This window comes from Triticum aestivum, chromosome 3A (assembly GCF_018294505.1).
Source record: "Triticum aestivum cultivar Chinese Spring chromosome 3A, IWGSC CS RefSeq v2.1, whole genome shotgun sequence".
NCBI classification, from domain to species: Eukaryota; Viridiplantae; Streptophyta; class Magnoliopsida; order Poales; family Poaceae; genus Triticum; species Triticum aestivum.
Genome location: NC_057800.1, coordinates 523616016 through 523634923, shown reverse-complemented (window position 1 = coordinate 523634923; position 18908 = coordinate 523616016). Strand labels below are relative to the sequence as shown.

Below are 18908 nucleotides of genomic sequence, written 5' to 3'. Positions count from 1 at the left end.
GGAGCTCCCCGCTTCAGGAGCGCATGCCAGCGACGAAAAAGCAACAGATGCGTTGTGCTTCTCCATGCGCTTCCGTCGGTGTGTCTCGGTGAGCTGCCATTGGATGCTGTGATCAGCCGACTCACCATGGCCACCGTGCGCCGCGAGCAACAGGCTCAACCTGGCCACCCCGCGGGCGCCAAGTATCGTGCCGCCGCAACCGCGCCTGCGAGCCACTGCTCAGCACCACGTGCCCGCCAGCCCAGGTGCCATTCTCGCCTCCTCCACCGCCATTCTCCTCCCTGGTCACCTGCGGCAAGCCCTCAACACCGCAACCACCGACGGCGGCTGGTCTCCTCTGTACGGACAAAGACGTCAAAACGGATCTGGTCGAGAGAGAGAGAGAGAACTCGTTGCCGGCCGCGGCGGCGCAGGGAGCAAGCGGCGCACGCGCACAAACGATGCGCGGAGGCCCCCCGAACAGCTCCATTGGCCGAGCCACGCGCTGACTGCCGCAACATCATCCCGCTGCTATCCGAGCTCGCCACCGTGGTCCTCGCCATCACGCACCGGCCACCCGTAGCTCGCCGGAGAAATGCGTAGCTGGACTCCATAGACCAACATGGAAATCGCCTCTCTCGGGCGGAGCTCTAGAAGCGAGGGGAGGATAGAGCAGGGGAGAAAGGGGAGAAATGGGGAATGGTGGAGTGGGTGGAGCGTTCGTTGTGGGCGTCGTTATCCCCAAACGCTACCCCTCATCCGACATGGCACTCTGACATGCTTTAAAATTAGTGCAGAAAAATGGACGATGATTAGAGCGTTCGGGGCGAGAAGCAAAAACACTGGTCGTTCGGGAGTTATCGATTCCGTAAAAGATAAAGTAAACCGTCGAGTAAAGCTTAGTGGACTATTTTTTTGCTCACTAAATTTTGGCCGGACCAAGCAGCCCATCAGTAATTCTTTTTCAAATTTATTTCATTATTGGCCATTGAAATAAATTTCATTGCTTTTTTCATTTTATTGAACGACATCTTGATACATCAGAGTAAATAATTCACTAATTCTTCGCAAAGAGAATCGATCCAAAGAAAACAAGAAGCACAAATAAGATAATAATTTAATAGAAAACCAACTTCCATAACTGCATTATCTTGCATGAAGATGTCGTCCATGCTAGCTTAATCATAGGTCATCGGCATGAATAGCGATCGACGATCTTGGCTTTGGGTCTTCTCGGGATCGCAGGCACCCGCGGTGTCACCGCTAGCAGAGGCAGCGGCCGCCGCACCACCTTCGAAGATGATATTCTCGATGATGAAACGGTTGGCCATTTCATCGTCGCTGGCCACCGACATTCTGTCGAACAGGTTGCGGTCGCCGGGGAGCATGTTGGCTGGCATCTCACGCGGGCGTTTCCTCACCCCTCTGGAGGAGGATGCACCAGCCACCGACGTGGCGTTGAGGTCGATGGCCACGGGAGTGGGCGCGGGTATGGATGACGCCACCACGCCCACCTCCCGCGAGCATTCCCTGGAGAAGCGGGAGGCTTGCAGATAGACGTGGAAGCCGGGAATCGGCAACATGACAGATGTGTGCGGCGAATCTGGCAGCATCATCCGAGGAAATGCCGACGAGCCCGTGCTGGTCGCGGCCACGGCGGCGTGGGCAAGCCCTTGCTGTCTAGGGTTTAACCCTAGGTAGATCCGGCCTCCCTTGTTGACGCGGCGACTCGAGCATTGGTGGATCAGAAGATGAGGGCGGCGACGGCCGCCGCTTCGTCCCTTGCATCATGTGTGTCCCTTCGGCCCTTCCTCTTGGCCGATTGGAAGGCCCGCTCCTCGGGCGTCAGCTGCTGCTTCTTCTTGGGTGGCGCTGCTGTCTCGCGGGGCGCGTGTGGCTTGCCTTTGGCGGAGGCGACAGAGGTGAGGCCCGCGGCGGCGTCAAGGGTCGGCGTGTCGTCCATGGCGAGCGGTCGGAAGCGCTAGCGGCCGGGAGGGTTTTGGGCAAATGGAGGGAAATGATGGTCGTTGTGCCATCGACTGGCGGATCAGAAGAGGAGTAGGTGCGCGTCGTGAATGTTCGTTTCTTGTCCGGGTCGACGCAAACGATACTCAAATTTGGTTCAGAAACGAGTTGACAGACGGACAAAAAGCTGACGTGCGTTCGTTTAGATCGGCGCGTTAACTTCGCGACGATCCAAACAAACATGCGTGGATGAAATAGGTCGGCAAGTAGGAGTTGCTCTTAAGGAACTCTTACAGCGGCCACGCCACTTCTCACCGTGTGATCTGAATCCTTTAACCCATCTGGCCCTCGACAGGCCCTCCGTCCCCCTTCCGCTGGCGCCGACCCGCCGCCGCCCCCTTCCGCAACGCCAGTGGCGCTCCCCCACAAGTTGGTCCTCGCCGCCGGACGAGGTTGTACGCCTCCGGCCATCCTCGTGCTGCTCCTCCGGCGAGAGCGGCTCCATTCACAACCGTCGGGCCGCGCTCCACCGCTGACCCGTCTGCTCCTATCCAGGTCACCGTCTGCTGGCCGCTCCCTTCGGATCCTAGGCTCGCCCTCTCCGGATCAAAGGTACTAGTGAGCTTTCGCCATGTCGAGGCTGCGGGCGCTCTGGCAAGCTTCCGTGAACGCTACCAAGCGAGGTAGGTCCCTATCACACACCCCAATCTCGTTGATACACTGTGCCTATTCGGTCCATTTCCTCAACGAAACCCATAGTCGTGTTGCCTATGATAGTCTTGAACCGTTGTTGTGTGCGAAATGCCGAAATGTTAACTGGAAGAGGTCATTGTAGGAATCATGCCTACTCTCTCAAGTCCTGAGTGTGACGAACTTAGCTTGCTCGCTGCGAGTGGAGCCTGACGATTAGTGCGATGCAGTGCATATAAGGTTATTTCGTACTGACGAATTGGGATAGGAATTACCGTGGATATCAGTCCAATACTAACAGATCACTAACCAGAGTATATATTCACTATTTCGATTTCATTCCGAACATAAACTGATATATAAACCTTTAGTTGTTGCCTATGGCACCGTAAGCTGATTTTTAAGAAGTTACTACTCATGCATTTCGCTAACTGTATGGTATGGTAAATAAATTTATCATGTTTCTATATAAAGGGAAAATTGTGCCGAATATTTTTCTCCTCTAATTGGCAGCATGTATCCAGTGAATTTTCACACCTTCCCCTAAGTCATCTGACAACTCTTTTGGCATATCTAACCCCTTATCTCTGTTGGCATTACGTCCGGATTTTGTAACAGTAGTACATCACAATATACACATTATTTTGGGCCTATGCATTAATCTTGTACCCATATATACCAAATTGGCAGCTGTTGTATGGAATTCAGAAGATTTATTTCCACCAAGTGAAAGATACATCTTCAATTTCAATTCAAAAGATGAGGTGAAGAAGTGGCACTTGTACTCGGATTCAGAGTATGGAGGTAATGCATCAAGTTGATGATTTCTTCTTTAAATATAGTTGTCACAGTTTCTCTGAATAACTGATATGGTAGAGACATAGAGTAAAGCACGTTTGTACTTCTTTTATTGTCAGATACTCATGAAAGATTTGAATTCCCAACATTTCTGCCTGGCACCAAAATTGTAATTTTCTATTATTCTCGGAATATGCAAAGAAGGTGACATGTTGAGTCGCTGAAGAATGTTGTCTTTAGATGAATATGTTACTGATTTAGGCGTCCATGGTACTTCCTTGTTTTGAGTAGTGTAGTCCTTCCTAAGATTATGTGCTGCAGTAGAGCATTACTGTCTGTTTCCTTTGTGCTCCCGCGGAGTATTATATCTAATACCACTGTATCTTCCTTGTTTCGAGCAAAAATAAATAAAGTCAAGAAAAGCTCTCTTCTTCCGGAGAACAACATAAATGATTTGCTATTGAGTTGTGGTACTTAGAATCTTCCTGATGTATGGTTTAAGTCCTTCCTAAGGATATGTGCTACAGTAGAGCATTACTGTCCATTTCCTTTGTGCATACTGTTGAGCATTATACCTGATACCGATGAATTATACGTACTAGTTTACTTTCTTTATAGATGAGTAAAGCATCAAGACTGTGTAGTGCCTCATGGCTTACAATAATTTTCATGGGATTGCTTCTTATGTCTGACGGAAATTTGATAACCTGTTTCTCCACCACAGATGATTACGTCTGACGGAAATTTGATAACCTGTTTTCTCCACCACAGATGATTATCTCTCTGACATCTGTATCAAATTTATATGCTGTCTGCACCTTTTTGTAAAACGGAACTACTATCAAACTTGTATTTGCATCTATGAGATAATATGATTGAACAGTGTTGTTCTCCAGGTTTATCATCCGCATCACTGGAGATAACTGATAGTGTTTCTGGTGGAGATACTTCATCAACAGGTACTATGTCTTTGACATGCTTAATTTTCCAGCTGGCCCAATCTTTTGAAGTATAGCTCGCATTATTTTCCAGTTCGTATGTGGTGTGTAACTGCAGTCATGTAGAACCTATGAGAAGAAATAAGCTTAATCGCTGTCTAAAAAAGGGAATGCCTTGTAGTGGTTCATTGTCATTTGTCTGTACTAGTTTAGTTTAGCAGGGAATATCAGCTGCTACCTTTTCTATGTACTGGTTAATAGCAGTTGAATATTATTATATGAAACATGAAATGCTGTCTAAAAAAGGGAATGACTTGTGGTACTGTTCATTGTCATTTGTCTGTACTAGTCTAGTTTAGCAGGGAGTATCAGCTGCCGTCTTTTCTATGTACTGATTAATAACAGCTGAATATAATTATATGAAACATGAGATCCATTTATTCATGATTTCCATGGACCGTATTCCTTACTAGCTCATATTAATTTTAAGCTTCACAGTTTTTTCAACGATTTAACCAACATTTGCACTCGTGAAGGTGTCTTTTCTGGCAACCTCTCCTTGGATATGTCCGAGGGATCACCATGGAGGATCAGGCGGAGTGGTTTCTGCGGAATGCGATCAAAGAAGGTATAGCGTTCTTTCTGCACTGAGGGATATAGCTGGTGAAGGGTGTCTATGGACTAGCTAATCACAGTACTAGTAAAATGATGCTGTTACATTGAAAATGATTGTCTGTTACTTAAAAAAAGTAGAAAGTATACATATCTTTAAATAGGCACCATAATGCTGTCCACGAAATAACAATGATTTCTAATTTTGAGCATTCTCAGTATGTAGATTCTGTTCTGCTGACTTCATGTGATTCCTTGTTTCAGTTTGATGGTTACATCGATCTTGATTCGTATGATACAATAGCAATGAAGCTCAGAGGGGATGGAAGAACCTACATATCTACTGTACGTATACGACTGGCAAAAATAATGAATAATTGATGTCCAGTCAATATAATGCTCCATATTTGTATACAGATATACACAGAGAACTGGGTGAATTCACCTGGACAAGAGGAAGATAACTCGTGGCAGGCTTTCGTGTACGTACCTCAGGGTAGCTGGCGGATCTTGAAGGTAATTTCTCTAGTCACAACTGCAATTACTCCCTCCGTTTCTAAATATGAGCCCTTTTAGAGATTTCAATACGGACTACATACAGAGCAAAATGAGTGAATGTACACTCTAAAATATGTCTATATACATCCGAATGTAGTCCGTATTGAAATCTGTAAAAAGGCTTATATTTAGAAATGGAGGGAGTATATGTTTGTTCATGATTAAAACACCACTCTGTTTTTCCATCCAGATCCCTCTCGATAGCTATTTACCTACATGGAAAGGAAACGTGATCGAAGCGAACATGGAAATGAATCCTTCTCGCGTCGTGGGAATGTCTCTCTCGTTAAATGCAGAAGGCGGCGTTCCTGGTGCTAAGACTGGGCCAGGCGATTTTAGATTAGACGTTGATTGGATCAAGGCGATGAGGTCCCTGTGATTCCCGCAGTTTGTTCTTCCGGCTTTCACAAGATAGAGGCCTAAAATTCCAACGAGCATTTTCCTTCCAGTTTGATTGCTGAGCTCCTTAACAAAAGAGAATCTCATTCTCTATGCAGCTTCTTTGTCCTACGGCGATAGATGAGTGTCATCAATAACAACGGTAAAACCGTCATACCACAGATTGACAAATCCAGCATCCATTGTAGATGCATGAAATGTTTCACTTTGTATCAGAGCAGTAACCTTGGAAATAGTTATCTTTTCAGGGCCATTGAATAAAGATTTTTTCTTCAGGCCATGGAATTTTTTGGTGCTACGTTCTGCATAAACTGTTGCCAGTTTCTGTGAAGCCTAGTTGATGTTTTTTTTAGCATTTTTGAATGGGACCTTTTGAATTGTCCACCTGCTAAATCGCACGTTTTTTGCTCGCTACTTCAACGTATCAGGCTTGCCCTGTTTGGTCAAATGTTGAAAAGCCCGTGCCGACATGCCACAGCAACAGAAACTTCTCCGGACTAAGGATGAAAAAATGGACGCGGTTCAATCTGAAGAATCTCATACTCCCTTTGTCTGGAAATACTTTTCATTAAAATGAATAAAAGAGGATGTATCTAAATGTATTTTAGTTCTAAATACATCGTTTTTTGTTCATTTTGATAACAAGTATTTTCGGACGGAGGGAGTAGTACAGTCGTAGATTATTCAGAAAAATGTATACTATTCCATTCCAAAAAAAAAATCCTAACTCACTACTGGCCGATTTGCATCAACCAACGGATGCAAATTAATTAATTTGATTGGCAACCACGGGGAAGATGAGCCGAACAAAATTGACCGGCCAACACCGTCGGGAAGACGCGTGGTGACTGACTTTTCTCGCACATATGCACAGATGACGGGTCCGCCTCGTCCGTCACCCTTCGATGAAGCCGGTCATCCGCAGCACGGAGTTGCGCAGGTGGTTGAGGTCCCGGTGCGCGCGCCCGGGCCCGGACCGCAGCGAGAAGGCCGCCGCCGCCTTCCCCTCCGACCACCTGCGCGACACCATCAGGTGCGGCGGCACCATGGCGCCGTCCTCCTCCTCCTCCTCGTCGTCGTCCAGGCCAGCGCGCCCGCCGGACAGGTGCGCGGCCCTGGGAATGTCCACCGGCGCAGAGCACTGCCGGCGGGCCCTGGAGGCCCTGGGAGCCGCCGTCGATGGCCCCCACGCGCTCCCCGGAGCGCCGTGGCGCGTCTCCGGCCACAGCACCTCGCACTCGGACAGCTCCTCCTCCACCGTCGACATGTCTGTGCGGTTTTGTACTCGCGCACGTATTGCACCGGTGATGAGTGAAGACCTGGATTGGAAGCTCGATGATCTTTCTTTTCTGCTTTAGCGTCCTATCCTGTGACGGGGAAGCGCGTATATATAGGCGGTGTGGCACCATGCCGTGTGTGTAGGTGTAGCTTCCCACGTACGGCGGCAGCCGCGTGGAGGATGAGGCCGGAGCCGGATCGCGGGCCTACCGGGCCAGGTCAAATAAAGGCTGATCCAATCCACCGGCTCACACACATAGAAATAAAGTTGGTCGACATGAAGCTGCAATCTGTTTTTTCAGATATTTTTTTAAAAAGTTGCAATCGTATATACAAGCGCGAGCGATCAGTTGCTCCCACTATTTTCTTTCTTCCATTTTGGTACTACTTCCTCCGTTTGGAATTACTTATCATAAAAATGGATGTATCTATAATTAAAATACATAAATACATTCATTTTTCAACCGAGTAATTTCGAACGGATGGAGTACTTATTAATGTACTAGTAGTACTAATCATGAATCCGATCATTGGTGGCAGGTGACGAAGCGTCACATACACCTACAAACAAGGTGGTAAAATCCTTTGAAAGTTACTCCCTCCGGTCCTTTTTAGTTCGCATATAAGATTTGTCTGAAGTCAAACCTCGTAAACTTTGATCAAGTTTATAGAAAAAAATACAATCATTTAGAATGTGAAATCAACAACATTAGATGTGCCATGACTTTATTTTTCTTATTTTATAAATTTAGCATTATAGATCCTCGACCGCAGCAGCAGCTCTGACGAGGCTCGCCGAATACACGAGCGCGAGATCCCATTTTTAAAGTGTGGCAAGATTACGCCAGGCTTGATCCAGATTAATCAATCCTCGACCGCGTCACACGCGTCCCCCGCGCCCCTGCGACGCTCTCACGGACCTACTCGTGTAGCCTTTGGTCCTTTCGCTGGGAAGCAAACGGAATCCACTGGCCTGCGCTTTGCAAATCATTTCGAGGACGCGTGTGTGCTGCTGCTGCTGCTCCATGGGACCGAGTGCGATCATTGGTTTCGTCATTGCCGTGTGCACTGCAGGCAAGGTAATGGATGGGAATCATCCACGCACGTTCCGCTCGACGCGTGGCTGTACAGGGAAAGAAAGGCAGAAACTGGGCACAACGCGTCGCATGAATGATTTGCTCGCGTAATAAGCCCGAATGCCCGATCCGTCCGTTATTATCGTTGGACGTTGGTATGTACTTCGTGTATGGTTTTGTAAGTCAATGACGACTTGCTACCAAATCTCTCCTCCCACACTGGCTAGGCCAACGTGTTAGAGCCTTGCGCGTTTTTTTTCTTTGCTTGCGAATAGGAGCCTTGCGGGTTCCAACGGGTATTTTCATACAGTAGGAATGCTGAGACTTTTGGCCTAGAACTCAACGCAAACTGTTCAAATACCGAAAGTGCTAGGTAGAATTTTCACATTTCAACCCGGTAGCAAAAGAAGTCGCATCTCCGGCGCCCCATACGGGGCATCAGTCCCGGCGACGCAACCACATCGTGGTGGACGTCGGCGGCTCGCCCCCGGACAGATACGGATGTTTACTGTCACCCAACGGGTTTCGGGCTTCAACGAGAAACAAGCATGGGAGACAACGACGCATTGAGTCTCGTGAGCCGGCTCATGTCCCATGCCTTACTTTACCTTGTCGGTGACCTAACCAACATTCTAAGGAGCGCAGCCGGCCACCGGACATGGCCATGGCGGAGTCGGACGAGCGGGGAGCGAACGAGCCCCGTTTAGATTATGTTTCATGTTGCATGTAATAATATAGATTTGAGGTATCTAGATGTGGAATGCATTTTTTTAGGCATGCTCAGTCACGGTCTGCGAACGTGCCCGGACGCATTCTCAGGTGTTTGAGGTGTTGAATTTGCCCGTAGACCCTCTTGCTCTCTCTCTCTTGCGTAATAAAAGCCGAATAGTAGTAGTACTGCCGGGATGACAAGTAGCGCAAAATCTGTCATTCTGCCACGCAAGCCAATGGGCGTGTCATCTTGGATAGGGGAATTAATTAGACGCTTCCGTAAGTCAATGATTGATTGCTGAGTTGTTTATACTGGCACGGTGGCTGTCGCACAAGAACACGAGGCTCTGAGAGTGAACAGGTGGGCTACAAACTGTGAGATTTTTATTTTTTTGAAACGGATCTGTGAGAAATATAAATGTCACGCAAGAAACCGGAGAAGAGTGCTCACATCTCCATTGGCCAGATCACCACAAGGTCAGCCACAGAATAGTGTCTTTCATCATTTCATGCAAGTGGCCACAGCTCGCAAGCCAGCTACCCAACAAAATCCAGAGAGGAACTCGTGCACTGCACCAGCAATGGCATGCAGACACCTGTACTGACGTGCACATCCGGGCGAGTAGGAGAGGTTGCTTGAGGGCATTTGCACACGTAATCAAGGCAGAGAGGAGGAAGAAGAAGATAAGGTTATATACGACGTGTCCAATTGTATGCTTCGGATCGGAGGAGATGAAATGATATATAGGGTTCGCCGTTGCTTGCGCCCATGTATATGCTTGCCCTCCAACAGCTGTAAATCCTGGGGAGAGGTTAGGTTTAATCGGAAATGTTCAACGCGCATATATATTCCTCCATTCTTGAAGGATAAGTTTGCACTCTACTACTTAATTGTTTCTCGCTGGGAGTGGGGGATTACTTTCCTTTTGCGTCCAAGCATGGTACTGCTCCTCCCCGGGGGCATGCACAAAGTTTTCCTTGTTCAGGAAGTAAGAGATACTGTGTTAAACTTGCGTGGATCAAGTTAATAACGTGTAGTATAATATTAACTTCTCATGAAGGTTAATCGGTTATTAAGGGTGGTATTATTGACTGTCTGACAGATGACGTGTTCAACAGAAAAAAAAAACAGATGACTACCATCTTCTTCTGCCCACACGCATGTCAAAATAAAATGCGTGCAAATAAACAGTGAACGGATAAGCGCCGGCAGGAGGCTACCCTTTCAAATAAACGTACGTGTTACCACGTATGCATGCATTTCTACACGTATTCGGATTACATGACTCGCTGTGCCATTTCGAGGTAAACAGTAGGAGGAGCTCGCTTTCACGTCAATTACACAAAAATGGCTCAAAATTATTTGAAATGAAGCGAACATTTTCGACGAAAACTTTCGGTAGGGTGGGAAAAAAAACTTTCGGTATTAGTCGAGCATCACCATCGCCCTCACTCTCCCGACCTTGGGCGCGTCGAGGAGCATCAGCATCGCCGTGTCCCTCTTGGCCCTCCGGTCGACGCTGACGTGCGGCGGCACGAAGACATGGCTGCCGATCACCAGGCTGCCGGCGCCGGCGCCCGCAAAGCTCGCGCCGAACTTGCTCAACCCGGCCTGATGAGCCGGCGCCTTTGCACCAGTAGCCTTACCGGTCTTCCCGGGGATGTCGATAGGGGAAGACGCTTTCCGCCGGTTTGGCGCCTTGGCCGGACGGGCGAAGCGGCGGTACTCGCCGGAGTGCTCGTCATGGCCTTCGTCGCCGTCGTCGTCAGAGTAGCCCGGATCCTGGGCTGCATCTGGCTCTGGCCACAGTATGTCTGCTTCATGGAATTCTTCCCCCTCCTGCTCTTCCCGTTGCATCGTCCTTTGCTTGACTTGATCCCCTAGCTAGCTTTGTTGGTGTGTATTTGGATAGGGTAAGTACGTATTAATAGTAGTATTATTAGATGGTGGATGCCTGGATGGGGTATATATCTAGGACTCTCTAAGCTGATTACCCAACTACCCATCCAGCCATTTTTGTCCTATGCTAGCACTAGTATTATCTTGCATGGGGATTTTCAGAAGTTACCCATGTATGTAATCCCACAGCTGATCCAGTAGTTGTTTGAATGAGTCCAGTGTCCACATAGATGCCGGTGCAGTGTGCGCGCGCGTCGCAGTTACTGAATCAGCAGCGAGTCAGCGATGTGTAGATGGAAAACCACATTGCATTTGCATTTTGACCATATGTACTTATTATTTTTTACATATGAAGTATATGTTTTTTTTTACATATGGAGTAGTATATGTCACACACACGCGCGCGCGTACAAACAGAATAAGTTTTACACCAACGGATTAAATTTCATCTCGCTCTTCCGATTCCAACCAATTCACAAATGAGACCGATTGAAGAAAATTCAGCGGCATCCGCCCTAGGCTCCGTAGCTATCTTATTTACTCTACTACACAAACTGGATCAACCCAAGAAGACCCTTGAGCCCGGCCGCGCGCCGCTGGCCACGAGCGAGACAGGCGGGCGCGCGCGCGCGCGGCAAGGAGGGGCTAGCTCTCGATGAAGCCGGTCATGCGGAGGACGGAGTCGCGCGTGCGCGTGAGGTCCCGGCCCTTGAGCGTCCGCCCCTGGCCGGAGCACACCGAGGAGGCCGCCCTGCGCCGCGCCATGAGCACGTGCGGCGGCTCCACCTCCCCGCCGTCCTCCTCCTCGCCGCGGCCCCTCCGCTCGTCCGGCGCGCCCGAGGCCGCCGGGATCTCGATCGGGTGCGTGAACGGCCGCCGCTCCTGCGCCCACGCCGCGCATTTCGCCGACACGGCCGCGCTCTGCGTCGTCGACGACATGACCGGCCGGCCGGCAGCACGAGCTCGTAGCTAAGTAGCTAGCTGTGAATGAGGCGAGCAATGACGAGAGCTTGTGCAACACGACGGACGGACAGACAGCTCGCCGAGATATCCCCTCCGCAGCTCGCCGCGGCGCGAGGGATTTATAGGGCCCGGCAGGCAGCGGCCTAGGTAGGCGAAGCTAAGCTAGGCACGTTCCGTGTGGAGCTGCACCGCCTTGCCCCTGTGTGACAGATAAGTATGCGGTTTTGAGCTTTGACGGGAAGGGAAAGGAATAATTCCGTAATCCCGTCCGCGATCCAGCTCCGGTGGCTGCCTGGCTTGGGCGGCTGGGCTTGGCTTGCTACGCAACAAAATTAAGGCACTTGATATTCCCCCGTACGTTCACGTAATCGCGTTGCTCAATTAGTAGGAGATCGATGTGGCCGGTTGGCTTTGCCTTTCAGGCTCGACCACTCCACCTAGCTCCTGATTTTGATTTTGATCTGATCGATCGTTTTGGTGCTTGATGAATGAACCCGGACGCGATTTGCGGCGATCGTGCGTTTTGTCGCAGCGCCAAGGAAAGCCAACCGGCCGGACCGTTTCTTGATTGGCTGTGTTGCTCGTCTGGCATACCCCACGTGTTGTTGATCTGTGTGTCTGCGTGCGGCGTGCAGGTGCACCTTTGTGGATAACACTGACGTCCGGGGAAGGATTTGCACGCGTGGCACGCCCCAGGATCTGTGGGTGGACGCGCCGGCAGAAACTCTGCTTCACTTGGCAGTGGCACATGCGGCATGCATGGTGTTCGATCGCTCAGAGCTCTGAGCGATGTGTCTAGCATAGCCAACATCAAAAGGGCCGCTTTATCGGACGATTGATCTTCACTCACTGCCATGCTTTGGTACGGTGGCATCAGTTAGGAGGACGATGCTCACATGCAACGGAAAACGGTTAGGAAGTGGACGTCCAGAGGGCTAGGTTCGATGAACTTGTGAACGGCTCGTCAAATGATATTTCGCATCAGCGTAATTTTGGCAACTTCAATGGGCCAACCCATTTTGTCCATGCGCGTTGGTTTTTGTTCATGCGGAAAATACTTATGGCCCAACGCGCTGATGCAAATGGCCCTTTGCCCGTTTCATGTCTGCTTCGATCCGTTTCCGGCTAAATTTTGGCTGGGTTTGCGTTGGTGTGGACACGCCGCGGATGCCTGCACCTTCCTTTCATGACTCGCCTCTCGGTCGCACACATGCCAACATGTAGCCCAACACCCTCCGAGCTCGACCTTCCGGCCTCTTCACCCTCGCAGCTACCACCTAGACTCCATCCGCTTTACCACCCCGGCGTCCCCAGCCAGGCCGAGCCACCACCAACACCCCACCACCGGCGTTGTTTTCACCTCTTTGCCGTCAACAGTGTAGCTCGCTTCCCGCACCCTACTCAGGGACCGCCGCCGCCCCTCGGCACGGCACCACCGAAGGCCGTGGAGTTCGACGGCCCTGCTCCTGGAACCGAAAAGGACAGGGCCGAGACTCGTCCATACTCGTGGCCATCGACGCCTACTAGGTGTTCGGCCATTTGCCCGGCCTGTTTGTAAGGTACGGATTCATCACTTCGAACGATCACGACGGATAACTCGATTAAGTTTTTCTTTAGAATAACATCATATGTTAATCATCGGCTGAAGAATCGTCCGACGATGAGAGTGATGTTGAGGGTTTGTGAGGCAATGTCATTGTTCAGGGGTCGATCGAGGGCCATGCACGTACGTTGAATCGAGAACGGGGCCATGTCCTACTCTTTAACGATTATTTCCATCGCACAAATTCACTATTCCCTACCAAGTTTTTTTTTCCGACGATGCTTCCGGATGGTGAGACCTTTGTTCAAACGTATTCGCCAGGGAGTGGTGAGTTATGATGATCACTTCAAATGCAAGTATGATGCCCTTGAAAAGGTTGGCTTCTCCTCTTATCAGAAATGTACTGTAGTTGTCTGGGTGCTTGCATACGGAGTTCCCGGTGATCTAGTTGATGAGTATGTACGCAGGAGTGAGTCCACAGGCCTTGAGTCATGGACTCATGATACATGTTCTGCAAAGTCATGGTTAATGTGTTTGGCATGGAGTACTTGAGAAAACTAAATGCTGATGATACAACCAGGTTGTTATCGATCAATGCTTCAAGTGGCTTTTCAGGGATGCTTGGAAGCATAGATTGTATGCATTGAGGGTGGAAGAACTATCCATTTACTTGGCAGAGGAAATAGAAGGGACATGTTGTGTTGGGGAACGTAGCCGAATTTACAATTTTCTACGCATCACCAAGATCAATCTATGGAGTTATCTAGCAACCAGGGAAAGGGGAGTGCATCTACATACCCTTGTAGATCGCGAGCGGAAGCGTTCAGGAGAACGGGGTTGATGGAGTCGTACTCGTCGTGATCCAAATCACCGATGACCGAGCGCCGAACGGACGGCACCTCCGCGTTCAACACACGTACGGTTGGGAAGACGTCTAATCCTTCTTGATCCAGCAAGGGGGAAGGAGAGGTTGATGAAGATCCAGCAGCACGACGGCGTGGTGGTGGAAACAGCGGTGATCTCGACAGAGCTTCGCCAAGCTCAGCGAGAGGGAGAGGTGTCACGGGAGGGAGAGGGAGGCGCCAGGGGCTAGGGTGCGGCTGCCCTCCCTCCCCCACTATATATAGGCCCCCTAGGGGGGGCGCCGGCCCTAGGAGATCCAATCTCCAAGGGGGGGCGGCGGCCAAGGGGGGTGGCTTGCCCCCCAAGCCAAGTGGGGCGCCCCCACCCCTAGGGTTTCCAACCCTAGGTGCAGGGGAAGGCCCAAGGGGCGCACCAACCCATCAGGGGCTGGTTCCCCTCCCACTTCAGCCCATGGGGCCCTCCGGGATAGGTGGCCCCACCCGGTGGACCCCCGGGACCCTTCCGGTGATCACGGTACAATACCGTGACCCCCGAAACTTTCCCGATAGCCGAAACTGGACTTCCTATATATAATTCTTCACCTACGGACCATTCCGGAATTCCTCGTGACGTCCGGGATCTCATCCGGGACTCCGAACAACTTTCGGGTTACCGCATACTAATATCTCAACAACCCTAGCGTCATCGAACCTTAAGTGTGTAGACCCTACGGGTTCGGGAGACACGCAGAAATGACCGAGACGACTCTCCGGTCAATAACCAACAGCGGGATCTGGATACCCATGTTGGCTCCCACATGCTCCTCGATGATCTCATCGGATGAACCACGATGTCGAGGATTCAATCAATCCCGTATATAATTCCCTTGTCAATCGGTATGTTACTCACCCGAGACTCGATCGTTGGTACCCCAATACCTCGTTCAATCTCGTTACCGGCAAGTCACTTTACTCGTACCGTAATGCATGATCCCGTGATCAACCACTTGGTCACATTGAGCTCATTATGATGATGCATTACCGAATGGGCCCAAGAGATACCTCTTCGTCATACGAAGTGACAAATCCCAATCTCGATTCGTGCCAACCCAACAGACACTTTCGGAGATGCCCATAGTGCACCTTTATAGTCACCCAGTTACGCTGTGACGTTTGGCACACCCAAAGCACTCCTACGGTATCCGGGAGTTGCACAATCTCATGGTCTAAGGAAATGATACTTGACATTCGGAAAAGCTCTAGCAAACGAACTACAGGATCTTTGAGCTATGCTTAGGATTGGGTCTTGTCCATCACATCATTCTCCTAATGATGTGATCCCGTTATCAATGACATATAATGTCCATAGTCAGGAAACAATGACTATCTTTTGATCAACGAGCTAGTCAACTAGAGGCTCACTAGGGACGTGTTGTGGTCTATGTATTCACATATGTATTACAATTTCCGGATAACACAATTATAGCATGAACAATAGACAATTATCATGAACAAGGAAATATAATAATAACCATTTTATTATTGCCTCTAGGGCATATTTCCAACAGTCTCGCACTTGCACTAGAGTTAATAATCTAGTTACATTGTGATGAATCGAACACCCATAGAGTCCTGGTGTTGATCATGTTTTGCTCTAGGGAGAGGTTTAGTCAATGGATCTGCCACATTCAGGTCCGTATGTACTTTACAAATACGTATTTCTCCATTTTGAACACTTTCACGAATGGAGTTGAAGCGACGCTTGATATGCCTGGTCTTCCTGTGAAACCTGGGCTCCTTGGGAAGGGCAATAGCTCCAGTGTTGTCACAGAAGAGAGTCATCGGGCCCGACGCATTGGGAATGACTCCTAGGTCGGTAATGAACTTCTTCACCCAGATTGCTTCTTGTGCTGCCTCCAAGGCTGCCATGTACTCCGCTTCATATGTAGATCCCGCCACAACGCTTTGCTTGCAACTGCACCAGCTTACTGCCTCACCATTCAAAATATACACGTATCCGGTTTGTGACTTAGAGTCATTCAGATCTGTGTCAAAGCTAGCATCGACGTAACCTTTACGACAAGCTCTTTGTCACCTCCATAAATGAGAAACATATCCTTAGTACTTTTCAGGTACTTCAGGATATTCTTGACCGCTGTCCAGTGTTCCATGCCGGGATTACTTTGGTACTTTCCTACCAAACTTACGACAAGGTGTACATCAGGTCTGGTACACAGCATAGCATACATGATAGACCCTACGGCCGAGGCATAGGGGACGACACTCATCTTTTCTCTATCTTCTGCCGTGGTCGGGCATTGAGCCGTGCTCAATCTCATGCCTTGCAACACAGGCAAGAACCCCTTCTTTGACTGATCCATATTAAACTTCTTCGATATCTTGTCAAGGTACGTACTCTGTGAAAGACCAATGAGGCGTCTCGATCTATCTCTATAGATCTTGATGCCTAATATGTAAGCAGCTTCTCCAAGATCCTTCATTGAAAAACACTTGTTCAAGTAGGCCTTTATGCTTTCCAAGAATTCTATATCATTTCCCATCAACAGTATGTCATCCACATATAATATGAGAAATGCTAGAGAGCTCCCACTCACTTTCTTGTAAATGCAGGCTTCTCCATAAGTCTGCGTAAACCCAAACGCTTTGATCATCTCATCAAAACGAATGTTCCAACTCCGAAATGCTTGCACCAGCCCATAGATCGAGCGTTGGAGCTTGCACACTTTGTCAGCATTCTTAGGATCGACAAAACCTTCCGGCTGTATCATATACAATTCTTCCTTAAGGAAACCATTAAGGAATGTCGTTTTGACATCCATTTGCCATATCTCATAATCATAGAATGTGGCAATTGCTAACATGATTCGGACGGACTTCAGCTTCGCTACGGGTGAGAAAGTCTCATCGTAGTCAACCCCTTGAACTTGTCGATAACCCTTAGCGACAAGCCGAGCTTTATAGATGGTCACATTATCATCCGCGTCTGTCTTCTTCTTAAAGATCCATTTATTTTCTATGGCTCGCCGATCATCGGGCAAGTCAGTCAAAGTCCATACTTCATTTTCATACATGGATCCTATCTCGGATTTCATGGCTTTCAGCCATTTGTCGGAATCTGGGCCCGCCATCGCTTCTTCATAGTTCGAAGGTTCACCGTTGTCTAACAACATGATTTCCAAGACAGGGTGGCCGTACCACTCTGGTGCGGAACGTGTCCTTGTGGACCTACGAAGTTCAGTAGCAACTTGATCTGAAGTTTCATGATCATCATCATTAACTTCCTCTCTAGTCGGTGCAGGCACCTCAGGAACATTTTCTTGAGTTGCGCCACTTTCCGGTTCAAGAGGTAATACTTCATCAAGTTCTACTTTCCTCCCACTTACTTCTTTCGAGAGAAACTCTTTCTCTAGAAAGGATCCATTCTTGGCAACAAAGATCTTGCCTTCGGATCTGAGGTAGAAGGTATACCCAATAGTTTCTTTAGGGTATCCTATGAAGACGCATTTTTCCGACTTGGGTTCGAGCTTTTCAGGTTGAAGTTTCTTGACATAAGCATCGCATCCCCAAACTTTTAGAAACGATAGCTTAGGTTTCTTCCCAAACCATAATTCATACGGTGTCGTCTCAACGGATTTCGACGGAGCCCTATTTAAAGTGAATGTGGCAGTCTCTAAAGCATAGCCCCAAAATGACAGCGGTAGATCGGTAAGAGACATCATAGATCGCACCATATCCAATAGAGTGCGATTACGACGTTCGGACACACCATTGCGCTGAGGTGTTCCAGGCGGCGTGAGTTGTGAAACTATTCCACATTTCCTTAAGTGCGTGCCAAATTCGTGACTCAAGTATTCTTCCCCACGATCTGATCGCAAGAACTTGATTTTCCTGTCATGTTGATTCTCAACCTCACTCTGAAATTCCTTGAACTTTTCAAAGGTCTCAGACTTGTGTTTCATTAAGTAGACATACCCATATCTACTCAAGTCATCAGTGAGAGTGAGAACATAACGATAGCCACCGCGAGCCTCAACACTCATTGGATCGCACACATCAGTATGTATGATTTCCAATAAGTTGGTTACTCGCTCCATTATTCCTGAGAACGGAGTCTTGGTCATTTTACCCATGAGGCATGGTTCGCACGTGTCAAATGATTCGTAATCAAGAGACTCCAAAAGTCCATCTGCATGGAGCTTCTTCATGTGTTTGACACCTATGTGACCAAGGCGGCAGTGCCACAAGTATGTGGGACTATCATTATCAACCTTACATCTTTTGGTATTCACACTATGAATATGTGTAACATTACACTCGAGATTCATTAAGAATAAACCATTCACCAGCGGGGCATGACCATAAAATATATCTCTCATATAAATAGAACAACCATTATTCTTGGATTTAAATGAGTAGCCATCTTGAATTAAACGAGATCCTGATACAATGTTCATGCTCAAAGCTGTCACTAAATAACAATTATTGAGGTTTAAAACTAATCCCGTAGGTAAATGTAGAGGTAGCGTGCCGACGGCGATCACATCGACCTTGGAACCATTCTCGACGCGCATCGTCACCTCGTCCTTCGCCAGTCTCCGCTTATTCCGCAGCTCCTGCTTTGAGTTACAAATGTGA

The 18908-nt window shown here is 48.7% G+C and overlaps 2 protein-coding genes across 3 annotated transcripts; one reads left to right on the top strand and one right to left on the bottom strand.

The window, feature by feature from the left end:
* Nucleotides 1-2213: 2213 nt before the first annotated feature.
* On the top strand, nucleotides 2214-6214 carry LOC123062011 (probable complex I intermediate-associated protein 30). Of its 2 annotated transcripts, XM_044485313.1 has the most exons (8): nucleotides 2214-2396; nucleotides 2500-2627; nucleotides 3325-3438; nucleotides 4329-4391; nucleotides 4907-4998; nucleotides 5247-5327; nucleotides 5400-5498; nucleotides 5731-6214. In XM_044485313.1, the coding sequence occupies exons 2-8, from the start codon at nucleotides 2576-2578 to the stop codon at nucleotides 5917-5919; spliced, it is 690 nt and encodes a 229-aa protein (XP_044341248.1). In that variant the 5' UTR covers nucleotides 2214-2396; nucleotides 2500-2575; the 3' UTR covers nucleotides 5920-6214. The 2 variants fall into 2 exon arrangements, with proteins under 2 accessions (XP_044341248.1, XP_044341246.1); XM_044485311.1 differs by having other exon boundaries at nucleotides 2249-2627.
* Nucleotides 6215-6529: 315 nt separating this feature from the next.
* On the bottom strand, nucleotides 6530-7311 carry LOC123062013 (uncharacterized). Its single transcript, XM_044485314.1, has one exon. The coding sequence runs from the start codon at nucleotides 7204-7206 to the stop codon at nucleotides 6835-6837; it is 372 nt and encodes a 123-aa protein (XP_044341249.1). The 5' UTR covers nucleotides 7207-7311; the 3' UTR covers nucleotides 6530-6834.
* Nucleotides 7312-18908: the final 11597 nt, after the last annotated feature.

Coding starts and splice junctions, on each gene's coding strand:
- LOC123062011 (XM_044485313.1), top strand. CDS start 2,576: ATGTCGAGGCTGCGGGCGCTCTGGCAAGCTTCCGTGAACGCTACCAAG. Junction 3,439..4,328: donor CTCGGATTCAGAGTATGGAG/GTAATGCATCAA, acceptor GTTGTTCTCCAG/GTTTATCATCCGCATCACTG. Junction 5,499..5,730: donor GTAGCTGGCGGATCTTGAAG/GTAATTTCTCTA, acceptor TTTTCCATCCAG/ATCCCTCTCGATAGCTATTT.
- LOC123062013 (XM_044485314.1), bottom strand. CDS start 7,206: ATGTCGACGGTGGAGGAGGAGCTGTCCGAGTGCGAGGTGCTGTGGCCG.